Source organism: Elephantulus edwardii, unplaced genomic scaffold, assembly GCF_000299155.1.
Source record: "Elephantulus edwardii isolate Elephantulus edwardi_28Jun2011 unplaced genomic scaffold, EleEdw1.0 scaffold00022, whole genome shotgun sequence".
In the NCBI taxonomy this organism is placed as follows: Eukaryota; Metazoa; Chordata; class Mammalia; order Macroscelidea; family Macroscelididae; genus Elephantulus; species Elephantulus edwardii.
This window is the reverse complement of record NW_006399772.1, coordinates 21,860,262-21,884,305: the sequence shown is the minus strand read 5'-3', so window position 1 is coordinate 21,884,305 and position 24,044 is coordinate 21,860,262. Positions and strand designations below refer to the sequence as shown.

The following is a 24,044-nucleotide window of genomic DNA, read 5'->3' as shown; positions in this document are numbered from 1 at the left end:
CAAACCACCAAACCAAATTCTGCAAAAAGTACCAAGGCCCAGCCCTGTCCCTGTGGGCTTAAGTCCTCACACGACTTGACCTGGGAGGAAAACACTAGGGCTCGCTCTCTTCCTCCTTCGCCCTTTTTTCTGGTTGGCATTTTCTGAGTCAATCAACACTATTGCAAACATTAGGAATGCTAACAGAAAAAAACCAAACAAACAAACCCAGAATCTGTTAGGAGTTTATGGTATTAATAAATTAGTAAAGATAATAAAACCAGAATTTTTGAATTCTCTCCTAATGTATCAATGGAAGGAGAATATTTTATTTAAAAAAAAATTTTTTGTTATTTTTTGTGTGTGTACCGTCAAATTGGATCTGACTGGTACAGGAGGCCCCTCCTTCTCTAGCAGAGCATCTGGTAGATTTGAACATTGTACCACTAGAATTGCAGTGCAGCTTCTTGTCACTAGGCCACCAGAGCTCCCTGGAGGGAGAAATTTTGAAAAACTTTCTATATAAGACAGGGAAAATCAAATCCAATTTCAGGAGATCAGCTTCAGACTTTCATCATAGAAATGGGGGGAAAAGGCTTGTAAAGATCCAATAGAAAAATAAGGCCCAGACCTTACTCTCTCTAATCAGTCCTGTCCATGACAGAAAGTTGGCTGAGGGAACAGTGGATGTCCTAAATGATAAAAATCCAGTGTTTTTAAAATATTCAGTCAGTCTCTGCAAAATTAAAATACAGTTACATATATATTTTGAAGTTAACTGAGCCTATATGAAGAGTCCTGATAAAGCATTCAGTTGATAACAGAATGGTCAGCAGTTCAAACTCATGAGCCACTTTACTCGGGAAAGATGTGGCAGTGTCTTGCATGAACAGCCTTGGAAACCACTGGGCCAGTTCTACTCTGCCCCATGATGGTAACTGTAAACTGTAATCAACATGATAGCAATAAGTTTGATTTTGGTATGATGCATATGGGTCCTGAAAAAAACTAAATGCATGAAAAAACACTTCCTACTGAGACATCATCATCATCATCATAATAAATCTATATACTGAGCAAATCATTTGAGAAGCTGGATTCTATGGAAAACAAAATGTGACTTTAGGTTTGGAGAAAGTCACACCAATCATCTTCGTTAGGCAGAAAATACAACCTTAGTCACTTTGAGTCAAAATCAACTCAGTGGCAGTTTGTGGGATGCCTCAGGTGACTAGTGATAATTGATGAATATAATTTTACACACTGTAAAGACATGCTTCCCAGTACTTTATTTCTAACCGCTAATGTTTCTTCACAACTAGACCAATAAACAACATTATGGTAAATGAAGAAAAGATTGAAGTTGTCAAGCATTTAATTTCACTTAGTTCCACAATCCTTGGAAGCAGTCAAGAAATAAAATATATTGTATTGGGAAAATATTCTCCCTAGAACCTCTTGAAATGCTAGAGAATGGATGTTCTTGTGTGTGTGTGTCTTGTGTGTACCATTGGGTAGGATGCTATCAGCACATTACCCCTCCTTCTCCAGAGGAGCATCTGATGAATTCGAACTGCATGCCTTCAGGATTGCAACACAGCTTCTTGCCACTAGTCTACCAGAGCTCACTGAGAATGGATGTTCTTTTAAAGACTAAGGTGAACCTGGCCCAAGCAATTATATTACCAATTTCTTCACGTGAAAGTTGGACAGTGAACAAAGAAGACTAAAGAATAATTTATGTCTTTGAATTATTGTGGTAGCAAAGAATATTGACTGCCAAGGGAGCTCTGATGTCTTAGTGGAAAGAAGTTTCACTGCCAACCCAAAGGCTTGTAGTTCAAATCCACTAGCAGCTACATTGGAGAAAGATGCCCAGTGTCCTCCCATGTGATTTACTGCCTCTGAAAATCCACTGGAGGGTCATTTTTTAGTTGGTTCTGATTTGATGGTATGACAACAACAACATGTATTGCCAAAGGAATAAAACAAATCCATCTTTGAAGTAGTAAAGTCAGAGTCACATATTTTGGACATGTTACAAAGGACATATATCTGAGAATGTAGAAGCTCAGAAAGAGAAAGTTGACCCCCAACAAGGTCAACTGGCATTGTAACTGGAACAATGGACTAAGCCCAACAGAGGTTATGGGGCTGGCACAACACCCAGCAGGGTCTGGTTCTGATATTCATAGGGTGACTTTGAATTGTAACTAACTTAAACACACCTAACAGCATTTTCTGGAGACCAGGACCCTTTGCAAGTATGGCAAAGTTGCTAAAAGGAGTTAAGAATGGAGAAGAAAAGAACATTGTAGCCCTTGCACTTGAATTTATAGTAACAATGCCATTTGTGTAATCAATGCTCTTTCCTTGTGACAGAGAAGGCACAGTGAACTCAGCAGACTGCTGAGTTAATTGAAGTGTCCTGGAGGTTCTTTGCCCTCAAGAACTTTTCTGATAAAGAGCTCTTGACCAGCTCCTTATATGGCCACAGAGAGCTCTGAGAGATTGAGGTATATTTTGGACACAGTCTGACTCCAATTTCTCAAGGGTCCCAGACCCTCAGCTTTGTAGCCAAGGGAGACAACAGTGGACTCTGGGCACTCTCGTGCCCTGGCCCCAAAGCGTGCACTTGTCCTCTGAAGATTCCCCCTTATCTTGGGGAAGAGAGTTGTCTGGAGCTTGTCACACTGTGTTGAGCAACAGCTAAGATAGTCTGGATGAAGGCATGTGGGGCAAGCAGAATTGGCCAAGCTGCAAAGGGGAAAACTGCTTCTTGACTTATTCACCTTTTGAGAGCCTCTGGAGACCCCTGAGACTAATTGAGTAAGACCACTTGGTCACAACATGAAGGCTATTCAAGTTTGATTGTTTGCCACTCGGAAGAGCCATCAGAGGAACAGGCAGTGACACTGATTGGCCTCAGGTGCCACGGAAGAGCCACACCTGTGGGCTGCACGTGCAGACTTCCCCCACAATCTGAGTGTCCTGCCATTTGCCACCTTAAGATCACAGTGAAATCTCCCCATTCACTGCTGCATTCCCAGAGGGTTCTCAATGAAGAAATAAGTGAATGCAGCAAGAAGCTGATGCTTCTTTGGAGGGTTATGTTTGTATCCTGAGGCAAACAAAAATAAGTTGTCTTTCTGGGTTCTATTGATGATGTAACCAAAAATATTGTATTTTGGATTTCCCCAAAACTGTCTAAGAAGGATATGACAGCACAGTTGCTCAAGAGCGTGCTAGACATTGAAGACAAAACCTGATCTTGATTTACATCGCAGAAGGAAATACCGTAGCCCCCACCCCCAGCATCCCTATCCTTTGCTTCCCTTCATTAATGCGGCCAATCACCTTCCAAACCATCGGGCGGCCTCCACAGAGGGGCTCATCAGCACTCTGCCCAAAGTAACTGTCACTTTTCTAACCTCTTGGAATCTCTAATGGTGCAAATGATCAACACCGTGGTTGCTAGCTGAAAGGTTGGAGGTTTGACTCCACTCAGAATTGCCTTAAAAGAAAGGCCTGAAGATAGATCCACCTCAGAAAAATTAGACAGTGGAAACCTTATGGAGCCCAGGTCTACCCTGACACACATGGAGTTGGCATGACAACATACATGGGGTTGACATGAGTTGAAGACAACTTGACAGTAACTGGCTTTCTAACTTCCCCTCAAAAAACTCTAGAGAACAGACATGTTTCCACTTTCCACAGGTAGATTTTTTTTTTCTCGCTAGAGATTTTACATCTTCTCCGAGGCATATAAAATAGAGAGGGGAAGAGAACTTCCAGAGCAAACAAGAAGCTGGGAATGGAATAGACAACTCTCTCAAGCTGTACTCATGGCAGCTCATATTTAATGTGGAACTGTAACTGTGGAGTGAGAGCTATTCAGAAATGTATACCCCGGAGTGGAGCAAGCTGTAATATATGAACTGATTTCGGAGTAACATGTAATACGCTTAGCAAAACATTGCAACCAGGGGAGCCATTTTTAAAGACTAAAATAAGAGAGAGAATAAATATCATTAACACAGAATGAGTGATGGGGGAATGCCCAGGGAATGGGAGGTTTTTCTCACTCCAACATCACAGTCTAATTGCAGAAGGGTCACCCTTATTGATTGTCACTAACCCTTGAAAAAAAAAATCATAAGGTGAAATGTAATTTGTTAGATAGATATCAGACCTATAGGCCTTGGGACTGTTGAGAAGGTCGCAGAAAAGCCCTACGTGATGAGACTTCCACTTGATCCTGGGCCCCAGAGAGTCATGTTACTGTCTGGTCACCATAGTTCAAAACTAGCTCTCAACAGTTTCCCACGGGGACAGTCAATGGGCTTTTCTTGGATGACTGGAAAGACAATAGAAGTTGAAGAACAGAAGTGACAGTTGCCTGAATCCTTCAGTTCTCCACTTTGTTCATCTGGGTGGGGATCTGTGAATGGTCAGGAGGCCCTGCAATCTGACTGCGAGTCCATGGCTGACAATCACAGCAGCCAAAACCAAGGGCAGGTTGAGATGCACAAGAAGCCCCAGGAGACAGCATCGCACTGGATCCAGTGGGATCTGGATCCAGTCTAGGATTCCTGTTTGGTTCTGTCTGATCCAGTGGGGCTGGATCCAGTCCAGGATTCCTGTCTGGTTCTGTCGTCATTATGTGCCTTCAAGTTGCTTGCAACTCATAGTGACCCTGTGTACAACCGCTCTGACACTTCCACCCCCATTATCCCAGTCACTGAGTCAATCCATTGCATTCAGGGTCTTCCTCTCTTGTCCTGTCCCTCCACCCTTCCAAGCATAATGTTCTTCTCTAAGGATTGGTCCCCCCTGGCAATATGCCCAAAGTATGTGAGACAGAGCTTCAAAAATCTTTGCCTCCAAGGAGAAGCTGCTTTCACCCTCTTCAGGACAGACCTGTTTATTCTCTTAGCACTCCATGGTATGTTCAAGACTCTTCTCCAGCACCACAACTCAAAGGCATTAATTTCTTCTTCTATCATCCTTAGTCATTGTCCAGCTCTCTAATGCATAACAAGTAACTGCAAAGACTATGGCCTGGAACAGGCATACCTTAATCTCTACACTGACATCTTTGCTCTTCATTACTCTGAAGAGGTCTCTCACAGCAAATTTTTCCAATGTAATTCATCTCTTTGATTTGCTGGCCGCTGGCACTGAGTGTTAATTGTGGAACCAAGCAAGCGGAAGCTATTAACAATCTCAATCTCTTCATTGTCTATCATGATGCTGCCAATTGGCCCAGTGTTGATAATTTTTGTGTTCTTAATTAGTTGTGCTTCAATCTATATTGAAGACCTTCTGCAGTAAGCGTTTTAAGTCCTCCTCATAAGCAAGGTTGTGCCATCTGCATAACACAGGTTGTTGATGAGTCTCCCTTTAATGCTCATGCCACATTCCTCATAAAGTCTAGCCTCCTTGATGATCTGTTCCTCATATAGGTTGAAAAGATATGGAGATGGGATGCATCCCTGGCAAATTAACTTTCCTGATCTTCAACCATGCAGTGTTTCCTTGCTCTGTTCTGATGACTATCTCGTGGTCCAAGTATAGGTTTCATATGAGCACAATAAGGTGTTCTGGGATTCCCATTCTTCTCAAGGTTAGCTACAATTTGTTGTGATCCACACAGTCGAATGTCTTTGCATAGTCAATGCAACACAGATAGACTTTTCTCTGGTACTCAGTCGAATGTCTTTGCATAGTCAATGCAACACAGAAAGACATTCCTCTGGTACTCTTTGTTTTCAGTCAAGATCCATCTGACATTGGCGATGATGTCTCTAGTGTCACCACTTATTCTAAACTCACATTTGGCAGTTCTTTGTGATGTGCTGTTCCAGTCATTTTTGGATAATCTTCAGAAAGATCTTGCTTGCATGTGATGTTAATGATATTGTTCGATTATTTCCACATTCTGTCAGATGACCTTTTTTTGGAAGGGAAATAAGTACGGATCTCACCAGTCAGTTGGCGAAGCAGTTGTCCTCCAGATCTCTTTGTACAACTTGGTGAAGTGCATCCATGGTAGTCTCTGTTTGTTGATTTATGTCAGCTGGCATTTTGCCAAGTCCTGGTTCTGTCTAGCAGGCCTCAAGCCATTCAAGATGAATGAACTATTCATGAGGACAGTACTTCTGGTTTCTGTGATCTTCCTTTTGTTTCAGCATTGTTCTAGTCCCAAGTTTCCTGAATTAAGGAATTGGAGATTATTCTTCCTGACAGGAGCGAGTGTTCTATGATTAAGTTAGAAGTGCTGAGTTAAGCACATTTCTATATCATGAGTTCTCAGGGGTAGGCTGTGTTTGTTTTAATGACTATTTGATTGTGTTTTCAGAAAGTCTTCATTCAAAACGTCCCCCCCTCTTTCTTTTTGTGTACCATCAAATTGGATCTGACTGGCACAAGAGGAGATTGCCCTTCCTTCTCCAGCGGAGTATCTGGTGGATTTGAACTGCCCACCTTAGGGATAGCAGGGCAGCTTCTTGTCACTAGGCCACAAAAGCACCCTCCTATTCAGCACTTTAAACACCAGTTGTTTAGTGACATTGGTTAGAATCTTTATCATCTGTGAATGTTACCAATAGTTCAGTTCTAGTTGTTTCGTTCCACTTCTCTAGCACTGCATTTGCATCTTTGTTTTAATGTTGACTGGAGACCTCTCACAGTTTTTAACATGTTAGTATACATTGAGAATCCACAAAAATGGTTGCAATCTTTTTCCCAAATGAAAATTACATTTGGCCCATGTTTCTTAAACATCAGTGGTGGGAGTGCTGGTCTGTGTGCATTGGAAGAATCCTCTGTTGGTTTTGAGTTCACAGCATTGCGTTCCTTTACTGCTTCTGTCATCTAATCAAGGGAGCTCTGGTGGCCTAGAGGGAAAGGAGTTGCACTGTCATTTTAAAGCCAGGGGTTCAAATCCACCAGCTACTCCTCAAAAGAAAAATGAGCAATCTCCTCCCATGCAATTTACTGCCTCTGCAAACCTGCTGTCGGGTTAATTATGAGTCAGTTCTGATTTGACAGCAGTGAGGTAGTTAGCTTTAGTTACCATCTAATCCTAGTTCCCTTCTCTCTTACAAATATGACTGAAATGGGAAGAAAAATGTGATGCGATTTCCATCTTGATTGGGAGATTTATCCAGGTTCTGTACCTTCCTGGGTTACTTAAGAGGCAGTGTCGCTGGTGCGGAAACCTCAGAGGTACAGTCTGTTAATGACAGTTACAAACCAGAAAGGTGGCCATCCAATTGCACCCAGAGACAGTCTGGGAGAAAGGATTGGTGATCGGAGGAAAAAAAAATCAGTCACTGAAAACACTATGTACGGAGCACAGTTCCTGTCTGACTCACACCAGTCAGAATCAACTGGAGAGCAATTATTGTGTTTGTCGGTTGGTTTGTTTTGGTTCCCGGAGTACTTTTACAATGGGCCAGAGATCTGCTGTTGATGAACCTGATTCCAATTAATAACAGGCGGCTGAGACAAGCAACCTGCACGTGCCCAGGCTGGGTGCTCAGTGAGGTTCAAACCCTAGCCCCTAAGCAGCTGCCAAGTGGCGGCGAAAGCAGGACCCACTTCACAGCCACTTGGACCAATGTGAGAGACCACACACGCTAAGTCCCTCACGTGAGTGCGGGGACCTAATAAACATTAACAATCATCATTTAGGACTATGGAGTAAGAAGAAATAGTACCTCCCAGATAAAACTTATGTTTGGGAAACTTTTCACAAAAACTCCTGCATTGAGCTGCCTTTCCAAGAATAATAAATTGTGATACATCCCACCCTGCCTCCCCTCCCTGGACTGCTATGAAATAACTCTTCTGGTTTAAAGTCCCCTCTTCCCTTCCCTTAATACCTACTCTTTCCCCCCAATGTTTATGGAGTGTTTAGTCTGGAATATAGAATATGTAGATGTTGTTGTTGTTAGGTGCTTTTGAGTAGACGACAACTTATAGCGACCCTGTGAATAAAAGAACTGGACCTCACCTCGTCCTGTGCCATCCTCCTCATCTCTGATATATGTAAGCCATGGTTAGAGTCGTGGTATCAATACATCTTGATGAGGGTCTTCCTTGTAAGTACATCATACTCAGGAACGCGAGTTCCTTAGAGTCCAGGGGAGGACGTGGTTGAGCAAACACTTGCCTGAAGCAGCAGGAGAAGTAACACACCACAGAGGCATGAGTGACCCCATCCATGTCTCCGTCACTCGGCAGGTGATTTCATCAGCAGATCAAATCCGTGCCCTGTGGTCTAGTGGGTAAGGAGTTGTGTGAGCAGTTCATATGCCCACAGTTTGATTCTGGCCTAGGCTTCACGGGGGAGAAAGATGTGCAGTCTCCTACTCTTGTGTGATTTACAATCTCTGAAGACTTTTGGAGGGTCAGCAATGAGTCAGTTCACACTTGATGACATGTAACCCCATGTTGGAAGTGAAAGAAGCAAATCTTCAATTTTTGGGACAACCTATTGGGTTTATTCCCTTTAAAAAAATTAATTGTACTGGAAGTTTAGAGAGACTTAGGGTTTCCAGTCACTCATTGTTGCACTTTTCTCCCTGCTTACCCCTTCCCCAATTTACTCTTCTTGAAAAGAAAAACTCTTTCATTGTTATGCAATCCCTCCCCCCAAGTCCACTCCACTATGCAGCCCTCACTCTGGACTCCTATCATGACACTACTACTCGATCATATATCCCTTTTAAACAGTTCTCTCCCTCATCTGTTGTTGAGACAGAACTGCCTAGTTTTCTCCTGTCCTTTCCTGTTTGTCATTTCAAGCAGGACTCTATCTAGGTGTTTAAATTCTATGCCAACTTCAAGCTGTCAGGGAGACAGACGAAAGCGGGTTGGCAAAGCCAGTGTCTGGATACCTGTGCCAACTGTGGAGCAAATGCGAGGTGTTCCAGGGAAGAGTGGGGGAGTCGTGGCCCAAGGGGCAAATGTTGTGCTGGCAACAGCATGCTGTGGGCACATGCCCTTGGGAATCGAAGTCCTCTGTGTTCGGCAGGACAGCAGGGACACTGCAGGCTTGGACAAAGGTGTTGTCAAAGGCCACCAGGACTGATTGACAATGAACACCCGGCCATCAGAGTGCAGACCATTCTGGAAGGTGCCCGAGAGGGTATTCCAGCTGCTTTGACAGAATGGTGGTTTACAGCAAGAAGCAGGACGGCTTTAAAGAAAAAAAGTGTAAAAATAATTCTGACACATCCTCTAAAATAATTGCTTCCTTTCCCTTGGGCAAGCACACATCAATTTGAGGCTTGTTGTCTCTTGGAGATGGTCAGCTAAGTTTTTAATAATTTCCCCTTGAGGCCACTTTAAGGCTGAGGACCTAAGAGATTGTGAAATTGCCTCGAACTGGACAAGACAAGTGGCAAGCTGGAAAAAGGGGGATGCTGCTCCTCTTCCTGCCTCTTTTGCTATTAGTAAATTGCACAGACTAACTTGTAAGAGACAGAGATGTCACCCCAAAAGCCATCTGCGTCCCAAGCCTCAGCAGTCCTCCAGAGCGCTACCTGGCGGGACACTTCAGGACACTACTTGCTCTGCCGTCATTGGCTCACAAAAGCCAAAATGACAAATTAGCCTTTCCAAGTCCTTGGCCTTTATTTTCACAGTTTACAATTCTTGGATTTACTGCCTCTGAAAGCCCACTAGAGGATGAGCCATGAGTCGGCTCCGACTCCATGACACACAACAACCGTCATAGCGCAGTCTGAGTCGTCACTCTACAGAGAAAAAGTCAATTCCCATTATTCATCATAGTTATTGTTAGGTGCCATTAAGCTGAGTGTGACTCACAGTGACCTTAAGCACGACAGATCTGAACCCCGCCCTGTCCTGTGTCATCCTCCCCTCTCTGACGTGCTTGAGCCCATTGCTACAGTCACTGTCTCAATCCATCTGCTTGAGGGTCTTCCTCTGACCTCTAATCTTTCCAGGCATGATGTCCCTCTCCAAGGAGTGGTCTCTTCTAACAACATGCCCAAAGAACGTGACACAAAGCTTTGTCATCCTTGCCTGTGTTCACTCAGTCTACTGGTGACTCTGCACACAGACTTGCTTCTGCTTGGTGACTCCCAGGATGTGAGGAAAAGAGTATGAGCTGGCAGAGGACACATCAGTGTGTTTTAAAATTGTAACATTGCCTCTGAGGTTTCATGCTGAAGTAAGATGTAATAGGAAAAGTATACGGGAAAATCAATGTTTCCCATTACAGGTAGACCCCCATTTAAGGTAAAGTTCCGTCTTTGTGATTCCACCATAATTCTGATTGATTCTGATCTATCCTTTCATTAGCAATGTCTTTATAAATCTGACCTTTATCTCTGGGGGTTGGAAACATTATTCATTAGAGAACATCTGTGAGTGAACACCGGTAAATATGTCCTACAATTGTAATAGTATACTTGCAGGTTTTTGGATAGGTTGTTCTCCCTCCTACCCTGAAGTCTCTGCCCAGGCTGTCCCGTCTGCTTGGAACACCACCTGAGTCACCCCCTCTGGAGTGTCCTGTACCACTTCTTAAGCATCATTTTCATTTTTTTCTTTTTAAGCACTTCTTACTTGCTACTGGCAGCCATATACCTGTCTTCCCAGAATAAAGACTTTAGGAGTGATATGTCTTTTTACTTTGAAATTCCATACCCTAGCACAAAGTATGTGCTCAATAAACAAAAGGGGAATGAATGAAACTCATCTATGTAGAAAATGTCTAAATTATAATTCCTATTAATAATCTTTCTTGAATTCTAGATCCTAATTATAATATAATAGTTTGACAAGCAAAATGAGGAAAAAAGTCATTATGCCAAAAATTGTCTCAGTTCTCAACTTCTTTACTTTTTGATAATGATATCTCCATTATCGGGAGTTCTTTCTGGTACCTTAGGGATAAGAAATTGTGCCACCAACAAAGGCATGCAGTTCAAATTCACCATCTGCTCTGTGGGAGAAGGCTGGACAATCCCCCCCTCCATGTGATTAACTGCTGTGTATCAGCTCCAACTTGATGACATACACCACCACCATTATTGCAGACCCCTAGGCCCAGCATTTTATCATTTTGGATTTCCCCCTTTCTTACCACATCTAATCTGTTTTCAGGCAGCAGGGACTGTCTATGGATTCTCTCATGGATAATATTTTCCCATCTCTCCTGCATATCTTCTAGAAGCTTTACTTGCCAGTTCAGAGACTTCCCGGGTGGTGCTTGGTGGCTAAGTGAAAGACTGGAGGTTCAGGCCCACCCAGAGGTTTTGTGCAAGAAAGGCCTGGCAATCTTCTGAAAACCCAGCCAGTGAAAACCGTGCAGAGTTCAGTTCTTCTATGATGCACATGAGGGTTCCCATGATTCACAATCAACTGGGCAGCAACTGGGCTTGGAGACCCACCATGCAGCTGCACCATCACTTTACTCTTTCTCATTTCTGTTTCAATATTACCCACCTTCTGTGACCTGGGTTTCCAAAAATCACTTTGCATGGCGTCCCTGAACATTTCTACAACCAGCTCAGAACAACAGTGCTGACCCTTTCCTGTCCTCTGAACAGGAATCAAAGTTGACTGGTACCACTAACGTCTTGCAGCAGTCCACTCGGCAAATCATGTGAGTCCCCACTTCATGGCACGATTTCTGTTGGGAGAAGAGGTACAGAGGCAATCAGAGCAGACCTGGTCCCTCCCCATGAAAGTGACACTGTAGCGGTACTGACTGCACATCGAGTGATTTTGCTAAGAGTGGGAGCCAGCTGCGTATGTCTCCTAGGGTTTCCCACCAAAGATTGATTGTCTTTGAACTGAGCACAACTCATAGTGACCCTATAAACAAAAGGCCTGAAGCTTTTCTATAACTATTGACATTTATCAAAGTTTACAGAGTTTTCGGAGGCATGTTTTTTAGGAAGTGGATACCACTCCTGCTTCCAATCCCTAAGTGCTCTGGTGGTCTAGTGGTAAGAATCTGCACTGTAATCCCCAAGGTGTGTGGTTCAAATTCACCAGCTGCTCTGGAGGGTCAGCTATGGGTCAGTTCCAACTTGAAGGCAAGATTTTACAAAGATCTTTTATAACAGACTTTCAGGATGAAGACTATCAGTTGGCTTTCTGACTGCTACTCCCATGGAGCTTGATTGTGGCTCTGGGTAGACGGAGCATCTCTCCTTATCACACCTCACTACCTGGCACTACAGCGTGCGCTGTATAGTGAGGCACAGAGATCAGTCCTGACGGGTTGTCTCATAGAAGTCCCAGCAGATAGGTGTAAAGAAAAGGGCGAAGAGCAGGAGCTCAGAGGAAGCCCAGGTGGGAAGAAGAATTGTTCCTACACCTTACCTTTATACCAGTGGGGGGGGGGGGAGGCAGACTACTGTGGAAGGGAAGGAACTATGTTAATGATGGTCTTTAGTGGATTGGTATTTTGTTTTGTTTTTTTAAAGACTGGATTGAAATATTGAAATAAAAGTACTTCACATCTTCTCTTGCCAGATTGTCAGTAAGGTGTGGCTCATGCAGGATTTTCAATGTGTGGGTAGTCGAAGGCCATTTTTTGCTCAGATTATGGAACTATTCAAAAGGAATGCTCATTTGAGCATCAAGAATGCAAACATGAGTTGCCCCCTCCCCATCTCCATAAATGGGGTCACTATTTGTAGGAGATGACTCAGCAGGCCTAATGACAACATGCAACGAGGATCCGTTTAACACACCATTGGCCATAAGAAATGCCAATGTTAGTGGCACAGTCAGGTTCTAGCAGACTGTTGGGATTATAGCTGCACAGCAGGGACCTTCCCCTGCTCCCTCCCCACAATGAATTTCTAACAGCAAACGTGAATAGATTCCTGGAAATACGCTGTTCTACAGAGAGGAGGTCCGTGAGCAGAGAAAACCATGGCCAGGCATCTGGTGCTGCATGGATCCCATGGCCTTTAGAGTTAGAAAATACAAGAAGACACAACTGGTTGCTGCAATACACAAAAGTTTATTTTTTTTTTACTTTTTTTTTTCTTTTCTGAAGGCAAAATAGAATAGAACCGAACATCAATGAATTTTGTACAACAAAAAAACAGCTTTGAATATGGAACAGACAGTCCATGAATGTTTCTAAGTCTCGGAATGGCTTCCCTTTTTCAAAGTCATGCTTTCTTGCGGTCCACGGGGAGTTGGCACGAAGAGATGGTGGCAGCCAGCCAGCGAGGTGAGTGGAGCTGCCGGGCTCCCCTCAGATCCGCGTGAGCTGGTGCCACAGGCTGGATGGGAGGATGCTCTCCACCTTCTCCATGACGAAGTTTAACGGGGCAAACAAAGTGCTGAGGAACTGCAAGGAAACGAGAAAGATGGGCGTCAGGAGAGTCCTGGCTCACGACTCCACAGAGGCTCTCTCTCATCCACGCTCTCCACCTTAAGTCTCTGTGTCATGAAACATCTCAAACGGCATATGATTCCATATTTATGTTTGCAGGAGACAGAGGATGGTTATCAAGGCTGCATTCGGGCCTCAGGGCTCTGAGAGATAAGGGCAGAAGTGTCTGCCGACAGCCCCCTTCACTGCTGACAGTTGCCCACAGTTCTGGGGTCTTCCAGGCAGGCTGTGGGCCCTCTGGCTGCCCAGACAATGCCTAAGGTCATCTTTAGGGACCCCAGAAGGCTGCCCGGTGGGCAAAATGTTAACACAGTGACAACTTGGACTACCTACTCTCCTAGCTGGGCACAGAACTCACTTTACGTGAGTTTAAGAATGCATTTTAAGAGGAAAGGTTAGTGCTCTCCAGTGTCTCCCAAGTCAGTCCCATAAGGACACATACTGCATAAGACCATTATTGTAAAGCTGGAGGGATAACTAGTAGGATATGCATGGGAGCTCAAAGGGGAAAGGATGGCAGTGGAGAGGTGAGGATGTGTAGGAGCAAAATTACAGAGTCACACTCTCTGGTGGGTAGAGAGAAGGTGGAGGAAGGGACAGGGTAATGATGGGCAAGGTCCAAAGGTGATTAATTTTATAAAACATAAATTCCGACTCCATGGTACACAATATCAACATGTAGAGAGTAATGCTCAGTGGTGATGCCTTTTTTAAAAAAGACCAAGGACCTTGGTCTAAGACTCGTTTAACATCTCAAATCCATTCTACGTTCGTGTGAAGAATCAGCCTCATTCCACAAACCATCCATCTGGCTGAACAGGTACCAGCCAGGGCTGAGAGAGTGCGGAGTTTTCTTCTCCTTGATCTGCTCAGAACCAAGATGGCGCCTTGCCAGGGATCACCATCGGGTTCTCGTATGATGGGGTCCTCTGCCCCTTCCCCTGTGCAATGCACAGCCACGTCTATACCACCAAGCATTCCTCATAGTTCTGGAGTGCAGGATGGGAACACATACGCAGATGCGTGCAGAGGGAGACATGGTCACCGGCTCCAACAAATGGAGTGTTTAAGCCCTTTCACTAATCATTGTTCTAAGGATGGTGAGTTCTCAAGAGGGGTTTTATAGGCAAGTTCCCCAAATCCACTCGGCCTTTGAATCGATCAATTTATCCATCAGCTGAGAGACAAAATTCCACAAACCCACCTCCATAAAGAGGAGCTAAGTGTGGATGCAGTCTAGAGACATCTGACAGGTGTGGGAAGATGAGACTCTACATCAGGTGGGACCCTGGCGATGCTACCATGTCCTGGAAGCATGAGTACAAATGGATGTTGAGCTGTGATGCTGCACCTGGCTGGGACAGGGACTGTGAAGTATGAGCAAGAGCTGGTGGAGGGCGATGAGAGGTATCACTCACTGTACTTGGAGCAAGAATGGAGTAGGGGGTTGCAATACAGTTCTCTCAAAATGAAGGCTTTCCGCCCCTCATCTGGTTTGGTTTTCAGCTTGCTTTGTTTGGGGCACTGGCCTGAAGGGAATTAAAAAGTCCCAAAGCAAAGTCTCTAAAAATTAAGAGGAGGAGAACTTCCTTCTGTTTGATGCTGGTTCACTGCCTCTCTTTACACGCTGCCCAAGAAGGCCCAGCATCCCTGCCTCCCTGAATTACAACTGCCTTCCCTCCTCCACCAGGTTCTGCCAGAGAAGTAAGCCCATTGCATGAATTTCAATCCTTCATCTAGAACGTATTTACTTGGGAGAATGGAGCCCTGGTGGTGCAGTGGAAAAGTGCATGGCTGCTACCTAGAAGGTTGGTAATTCAAACCCACCAACTGCTCCATAAAGATTAAAGCCTTTAGAATGCTATGGGGCACATGTACTCAGTCTTATAGGGCCACTGTGGGTTGGAATTGACCGGGCTGCCATGGGTTTGGTTTTAGGCTTGGGGTCTTATAGGGTTTGATATTCTCTTGCAGTGCCTGTGTGGAGATAAGCTCTCTTTAGTGCTAAGCTATCTTCCACCTCAGCGACTTTCCCCACATCCTCTTCACCAGCACCCACAGGGAAGCAGCAGACAATGCAGTGGGGCATCCTGAACTGCTTAGCCCTTTCATTTAGGAACAAGATAAAGGCCTGGGACTTGCCGCAGCAGCTGTTTATCACAGGTGGTTTGGAGGAGAATGCCTTCTTTTGGTCAGCTCTTCTGTGTTTCTTTGTTTTATCATCAGTCAATACTTTTGGCCAGAGACTCAGCTGCTGCACACAGAAAAACAGCAGTTTCTCTTATAAGCTTAGAGGAGAAATTTATTGCCTGAAGAGTTAAGTCTGAATGAGGAACACCAGGCGACCTTGGAACAGCCCATCTATCTCAATGTCCAAAACCTCTGTCCAGAGGGCAGGAATTCACAGTCACATTTTTTACCAAAATGCACCATAATTCAATCAGCATCTTGTGGTGAGAAAAGGCAACTGGAATAATCGAGGAGAGAGGGTGGCACTTCAGTTGCCTGAGTCAGTTCTTCCTGAACACGGTCACGGAGAGGAAGGCCAGGGCTCCCAGCATGCTTCGGGAGCACTCTCAGAGCCCCCTCTGCTTATCTGAAGAAGTTCCAGGTGCCCTATTGCGACCAGACAATTGACATTTCCCTGTGATCTATATCAGACTTCAAAGAGATTGGAGCTAGAAATGAAGATGAGAGTCAGAAGTCAGAGGGCTCCTCAGTGTCCAGGAAGGCGTGAGACCAGAGGGAGAAAGCCGGGGGCCATGAAAGCAGAGAGGGTCAGGACGCTGACCTTCCCATGTCCTGTGGGGCTGGGGCTGGAACCATCACTTGCTTATATGAGCAACCTTATCTTGGTAACCAAACATCCTAGGAAGAGTTAGTCCTAAATCGTTGAGACGATTAGATTAGGGGGGTGAGCTGGGGCTCCTCTCTTGTTGCTCACACTCCCAGGTGGGGTTCCCTGCGGGCTACACAGCCCCACGTAAACACAGTGCAGTTCCCAAGCTGTGTGCGGCCTAGGGGGTTGGCGTGCAATCTCCCTGCATCTCCTGAAAGTCATTATCCCAGGGACTTTATCTCAGGCGGGAGCTGAGAAAATCATTTTTACAAGCTGCAAATGGTCGCACACCGCCTGCAGGGCGGCTCTGATAACCCCTGGGGCTCTTTGAGGGGCCTGATGAAGTGACAAGGGGAAAACACTGAGAAAGAAGAGTTTGGGGGCAGGGCGGGGAACATGGGGAGATGGGGCTTGTCTCATTCAGGTCATCCATCTCCTTCCCCACCAAGGCTCTGCAGACGCTCTGGAAAGTGCTAAACCTCACTGGAGGGCCAGATAAATGAGACCTTCCAGACAGAGGTTAAAAAGTGAGCTGATCTGAACTACATTTGCAAGTGATGGGTGACTGACCAAACTACAGAGTGCAAAATGGAGGAACCTCAACAAGTCTTTAGATTTTATTTAAAAGAGTCTTTGAAATCAAAACCAAAGCTGTCCAGACTGGAGCTGAGAGTGGCTCTATGTCTGATGTCTGCAGGCGGCAACCCTTTCCAGAGGCCTGGGAGGACAGCTGTGTCATTTTTCCCAGGGGAGCACAGGTACTCTTTACCATACCCCACACTGCCCAGTCACCTCCAATGTGAAAGCTGTCTCCAGGAACTAGGTGTCTGAGGGTGCACTTCTTTCCGTAGAATAGTTCTCAACTAGAATCACCAGGAGAGTGTTTCAATTCAGCTGCTGAGGATGCACCCAGATCAATGAAGTCAGAGTCCAGGCCTGGTGTCCAGGCATCTGTGTTTTGAGCTCCCTATGTGGTGCTGGAGAAGAGTGTTGAATATACCATGGACTGCTAGGAGACCAAACAGGTTTGTCCTGGAGAAGGTGAAGCCGGAATGCTCCTTGGAGGCAAGGATTCTGAAGCTTCGTCTGACATACTTTGTGCATGTTGCAAGGAGGGACTGGTCCTTGGAGAGGGACATCATGTTTGGCAGAGTGGAGAGAGGAAGACCTTTGATGAGATGGATCGATTCTGTGACTGGAGTGGTAGGAATGAGTGAGTTTGAGATGGCTAGGTTGGCATAGAATAGAACTGAGTTTAGAGCTCTTGTACATAGGGTTGCTATGAGTCGCAAGCGACTCGATGGCACTTAACAACAACAACATGCAGTTTCAAGGTATACACAGAGTGGGGCTACAGGTTAATAAGAGGGGCAATGCTTAGACCAGGGTGGTTCTGACTGCCCACCAGTCACCTGACACATGGCTACTCAGTGGTCCCGCTATTCTCATGCTTATTCTCCGTGTTCTTGGGAGAATGATGGTCTCGGATCCTCAGAATTTGCAGGCATCTTTGTTAAAAATAGAGATTCCTAGATGCTACAACTCTTGATTCTGAACTTCTGGCACTGGGGACATGGAGCTGAAGCACACTAGGATTTTGAAGCTCCATCTCACGTACTTTGGGCACATGGCCAGTCCTTAGAAAAGGACATCATGCATAAAAGGGTGGAGGGACCATGCAGGAGAGGAGGACCCAGGATGGGACTGACTCAGTGATTGGAGAAATGGGATCTGGTCTGTTGGAGATGATGAGATTGGCTCAGGAGAGGTCAGGGTTCAGAGCTATTGTACATAGGGCTGCTATGAATTGCAGGTGATTTGACAGCATGTAACAACAACACAACAGGCTGTGTACAAATCAAGTTCTTAGTGGAATCAATACTGGACTGATAATGTACTTTTGCAACTGTGCTAGTAAAGGAGGAACAAAAAAGCAAGAAAGAATATTTCAACGATGTAAATATATTCTTATTTTAAGTTTTACTGTGTTACATTCTAAACTCCTCTGAGTTTGGGCAAGCACTTTTTACTCAGAGGTTGGGTTGGAAGTGGAGGACAGTAACAGAATAGCGTAGGTGCACACACTCGAGGACACACACAGAGGAGTCCGGGTGGGATTGGGCTTAGAAAACATGTCATCTACACAAGTCTCAGGGAATTTCCCATATTCATTATGGGTAAAGAGAAGAAAGTGGATGGTGAGAGATTAGAAGTGGCCGTGAATGTATTCACTGTCTTCAGAATGCTCAGGAGGGAACATCCTTGTTCAGAGCAGTTTCTGAGAGAGAATAAGAAAATCAAGAAACTAAGAGGAGATAGAATTTATAAAGATAAGACAGCATTCTGATGGTTCCAGTAACACTTTAATGCTGTAAATACCAAATGGGTTTCAATGTTAAAGAGGTGTGTTTACTGTTACTGAAAGTTCTCAACAAAGAACCTAGAGGGTCTCCGCTGGAGGTCCTGTTGATGACAATTTGTTCAAGATCCTTTTAAACTCTAGAGGTCAGTGAATAGAATTCTAAAAGAAGAGAAGAAATACTGTTTTACATGGATTCTTCCTGCAGACATCCCATTGCCATTTATTCATTTAATAGTCATCTATGGAAAAATCTATTTGCAAAGTACTGCGCAGAACTCTAGGGTTAAGAACAGTTCTTCTTCCAAGAAGATTACATTCTAAAGAGAAGAGAGATTTCAACAATGATATTATAATACAATGAGGTGACAGTAGATGCTCATGGGATACTTTGGGGCTTCAGAGAAGAGAGACCTACCTCAGCTTGGAAGAAACTGAAAGACAGCCAAGTGTTAAAGAACAGAGAGCAAAGAAGCATTATTCCTAGGACCGACAAGTGTGTGGGGGTTTGATGATGAAGGGGACCCACGCAGAACACAAACAATGCGGACAAAGGCACTGAGGTGCATTTAGAGAATGGAGATCAATTCACTGCGGCCCAAGAATAGTGTCTGCACAAGAATTAGAAGATATGAGGCTGAAAAGCTGTGCAAAACCAGATCATAAAGTGTCTTGTACGCCATGCTAAAGAATCATGTAAAAAAAAAAAAAAAAAAAAGAATCATGTGTTAGCCTGAAGTCGATGAGAAATCACTGGAGAAATTCAAGCAGGGAACTGACGCACTGACTCAAAGTTTAGAAAGATTTTTCCTGAGTCAGAATGAAAGACTAGCAGAGGGTAAGAGTGGAAGCAAGCAGACAATAAGACTTACTAGTAAACTGATGCCTTGGAGGTGTGGTGTTGTAGAAGAGTACTGAGAAGCTCATGGACTGCAAAAAGAACAAACAAATATGTCTTGGAGAAGATGCAGCCAGAGAGCTTCTTGGAGGCATGGACGCCAAAGCTTCATTTCTCATACTATGGTCATGTTGCTAGGAGAGGCTATTCCTTCATGGAAAGGTGGGACTGACACCGTGACTGCAGCACTGGGCTCAAGGGTGTTGGAGATTATGAGGCACATGATAGGTCAGACCTGTTGTTCACAGTGTCGCTCTGAGTTGTGCTCAACTTGACAGCTCCTAGCAACAATCAACAAGTGAAGACCATTGTAGGAAGCCAGACAAGAAATAATGAGACTCTAAACTAAGACAAAAGCCATGAGGAGCAAAAGGAGGAGAAAGACAGATGAATGACATTGACTGGTTGACTAGAGAAGGTTAGAACGACAAACTGTAAGCTGTTGCATATCTATGTGGAGGATGAGAAAGAGAGAAGAGTCTGGGGGTGGGTGTTGAGCTCCAGCAGGAGAAACTGGACAGACAGCAGGGCTGTGACTGGTGGAGCCTGGGAATATAAGAGAAGTAGTTTTGGTGGGGAATGACGGAGAGTGATGCATTCCGTTTGGGGAATGCTGAGATTGAGATGCGGGTGGAATTTCCAGTTTATCTTTAACACACATGTAAACACTATTGCAATTCTAGTTCCTGGGCAGAAAATGCCAATCATCTGGAAAGGGATTGAAGCAACCCAGTGACCTCAGAAATCATTTTTGCCTGTCCCACTGGCCTTGAAACCTTAGCGGTGCTTTAGGACACAACTCAGATTCTTCTCTTGCTCTTTTTACTTGAAACTCCTCTGTGGCAACATCACTAAACTTAACCTGACTGCATGCACAATTCTCAAGGCTGCTGGCTGTCGGCTGTCAGTGCAGAGTGCTTCCTTATGATAGCTTATGTCCGCAGCCCACCTAACAGTTTTTAATGGATTTCCTTATTTCTACATGTCCTTTCCATTTACTTGTTAAGATCCATCACATTCTCTTACTTGGTCTCCCAAACGTTAAGAGTTAGCTGTCACTTTTTAAAAAAGTTATTTAATCAGCTTTTTTTAAGGGTTTTCCCCCCTGCTCTTGTTGTAAACCGTGGAATTGGATCTGACTGGCACAGGTGGAGATTGTCCCTCCTTCTCCACTGGAGCATCAGGTGGATATTCAATCATCTTTGAAAATATGTATCTCATCTATCTGGAAGGAAAGACAAGTATCCAAAGGTAGCATAGTGGAGTAGACTAGGGGGGAGGGATTGAATAACAATGAAAGATTTTTTCCTTTTCATTTTCAAAAAGAAAAGTGAATTGGGGGGAGGGGTAGGCAGGGAGAAAAGTACAACAATGAATGAATGAAAATCCAAAGTCTCTGTAAATGTTCATGAAAATAAAAAAAACCCTCCACCCCCCAAAAAAAAAATGCCATCGAGTGTGTAACAAAATGGAGTAATTTCAGGCAAATATTTTTCCCATTTTTCTAAGATTCTCTTAATTATCTATTTCATCTTTGTGGACCTTATGCATTTTTTGGAAGCAGCTGAATCTTGTTTTGTGGAATGAGGCAAAAGCATTCATTAAACAAACAACCTCTACTTTCTTTGACTGAACCCTATGACGCTAATGAAAGCTAAACAGTAAGCAAATGGTCAATGCAGGTTCCTACCAGTTGCAAACGACTACCCCGCCTCTCTCTGAAGGCTCTTCCTGGGTGGAATACTCACAGCTTTTGCGAAGACCCCCATGAGCTCTGGAAACTGATGTGTCAGGAGGGCCAGCATGGCTGTGAAGGAACACAGTCCAGCAGTAAAGAGTATAAAGAAGGGAAGCTCCTTCTTTGGGTAAACTGAGACTTCATGGAAAGCTGTGGAAAAGAGCAGAAAGGAAAAATGAAGGTGGCCGGAAACCCCTTCTCAGGGCATATCTATATGGCAAAGTGGACTCTATAGACCTTAACGGAACCAGCAAAAGGAGGAACCATAAAGAGGGGAGGGGAGGAATACACCATTTCAGACACTTGAAGTGGCCTCTGACTGACTGCACATCTGAGTCTCCCAAGTCCGTGTTCAATCTTCAGCCCCCTATTGTGGGGAAGGAGAGGGCTGGCTTGTAGATGTCAGACATACAGTGCCAGTAGCCCCATTTATATCTAATACATACTAATCCTCCCTCAACAAACACCAATAAAACAGCTAAACATAATTTAAACAATAAAATACACATTCATTGTACAAAAGTCTAGGAAATTCCAAATCAAATATACTGAGGAGGGAAAAAAAAATCTCCTCTCCACTTTCACCTTCCTGTAACTCTTTAATCACGACAAGGAGACTGTTCGTTTATCTAATTCTTTTTCCTGGCATGCTGTGAGTGTGTCCGCTGAGGGGCTGCCCTGATGGAGGCATTCAGCTCACGTGCTGGCCTCCTCATTCTGTGAGGTTATCCGGCACAACTGTAGACAGACATTCAACAAGTAGTGGAAAGAAATAAAGAAATAAAGAAGAAACTGGAGCTCTCGGGTGTGTCCTTCGCAGCCTTTAAATGTCCAAGTTTAGGTTTGGGGGGAACCAAGGAACCGTCGTACAAAAGCTGAGAGCTGGGCTCTTCCTGGCTTCTGTGGGTTGTGTGACCGCCCGGCATGAAGGCCTTTTCTCTACCAGTCAGCACTTGTGACTCCAGGCCCTAAGTAATGCATCCTGTTGAAAACAGAGACCTGGATCCAGGAGAGTAGGCCTGAGGGATGAACACCCATGGGTGGACATGTGCTCAGCATGAGATGAGGCACACCTCCACTTCCCATGTGCAGAAGAGGGTCTCCTTTAGGACAGCTGACCGCTTCAGACCCTCATCCACCAGCCAAACCCACAAAGGCCTGTCTGCGGGGCCAGACTTTAATCACCACATCCAGTTAAATAAATTAATTTGAGACACAATTTCAGAACATACCAAGAGTCTCCTTATAGTTTCTTTCAAGAACTCTAATCTCATTCTAATAGTTCCCCTATCCTTGTGGGTAATTAGTCAGGCCCAATCAAAACATTTAGAACTTTGGTATTTTCCAGGGGGGAAAAAAAGGCTTTTTTTTACTGGAAGATGGATACTCCAATGAGGATCTCCCTGAAATGGAGTCTGAAGGTGAAGTCTGAGCCCATAATAGGAATTTCTGAAATCAAATGTGATATAGTAGGAGGCAACAGGCTGGTTTGACTGGAAAATAGGGATAAGCCTGACCACACCAGAGAGCTCCCCCAGTTCCTGTAGCTACGTGGTCTCAGGGGGTCTGCTGGCAGAGGAAACAAATGACGTCCCTCCGGCTGCTTTAATTGGATGACAGTAATCAGTTCTGCAATCAGTTTCCACCACATGGCGATTTATGGCAGGCTCAATCATACTGGCGTTTAGAAAGCTACCGTGCACTCAGGCTTCCAGAGTCACACTGCGTTTACACAGACTGTGGCTGCAACCCCTTGTCACCAGCCCACCAGAGCTCCCAAACAACAACAACAACATGAACAACCGAGGTAGCTGCGGCTGTGAAAAGGGAGGGGGTGGCAGAATTGAGGAGGAGAAAGAATAGTCAAGATGGGGAGCTTGTTATTGGAGGGAGGAAAATATGTCCCAAGTCAGGGCCACATGAAGAGCCTGGACATGACTCGCGTTCACAGTATGATTCGATAATAGCTATTTAGCCCCAATTGTCAAAACAATGCTGTATTACAGTAACCACAATAATATTTTCCACATGTGGTGTGGGCCATCCGCTGCGAGCGTGGAAGGCACTCGAGGGCAGGGTCCGCCTTCTGTGATACGGAGCTGGGGCTGCACGTGGGCTCCGCACATGTTCCTCCGGCTCACCCTGGCCAACCCGCGAGTGGCTCACGAGAAGTCCCTCTGCAGGGATGCCACGTCCCGGGGCTGCCCTCCCACCCATGACTCATGTGCAGCTCCCTCTGAAGTCAGCTTCCTGTCAAGCTCTAATTGGTGGGGGCCACATCAGACCAGCTGGGGAGTTCAGGCAGAACCCGTGCAATGGACCAGCCTAGCGTCTCATGTGAATATGGCTCAGACCGGTGTCTCTGGGCTCGGGCCAATCAGTGTGTGACACCGCTCCTCTAAATGTTGGCCTGTTAATAATGCCTTCCCCCGCGGTGAGCTTGGAGAGACTTGGAGGAGCAGGAATCCAAACCCACTTGGCATAACTCACTTGAACACAAATGCTCTCACACAAAGGCAGGGCTTGGGAGGCGAGTGAGACAAGATCAGAGGCATTATGAGTACTTGTCCTTCCCGCCTTCCCGCCACCACCAAGCCGAAGAGAGAGCCAGAGTTGGACTTACATGGAAGCAGCTCTCTGTCTGCCGTTTCTGTACAGATTGGGTAAGGATAAAATAGGTGCCCCTTTTCCAAGGGATAAGGGATCATCCGAAAAGCTGAAAAAGGAGAGACAATATGTTAGAGGCCCACTCTTTCTTCCAAAACTACTTTGATAAGAGACTTTTGAGCATTTTTATAATGAGAACACTTCTAAAAACAACTCCAG

The 24,044-nt window shown here is 44.9% G+C and overlaps 1 protein-coding gene across 1 annotated transcript in view; it reads right to left on the bottom strand.

Moving 5' to 3' along the window:
- Window positions 1–12,983: 12,983 nt before the first annotated feature.
- ST7 (suppression of tumorigenicity 7) overlaps window positions 12,984–24,044 on the bottom strand; it is a 178,039-nt gene continuing 166,978 nt past the window's right edge. The window contains exons 12-14 of the mRNA XM_006882665.1: window positions 23,842–23,934; window positions 21,229–21,368; window positions 12,984–13,339 (exon numbers count right to left, since the gene is read on the bottom strand). Coding sequence (XP_006882727.1) covers window positions 13,244–13,339; window positions 21,229–21,368; window positions 23,842–23,934 — 329 coding nt within the window. The 3' untranslated portion in view covers window positions 12,984–13,243. The remainder of the gene's footprint in view (window positions 13,340–21,228; window positions 21,369–23,841; window positions 23,935–24,044) is intronic.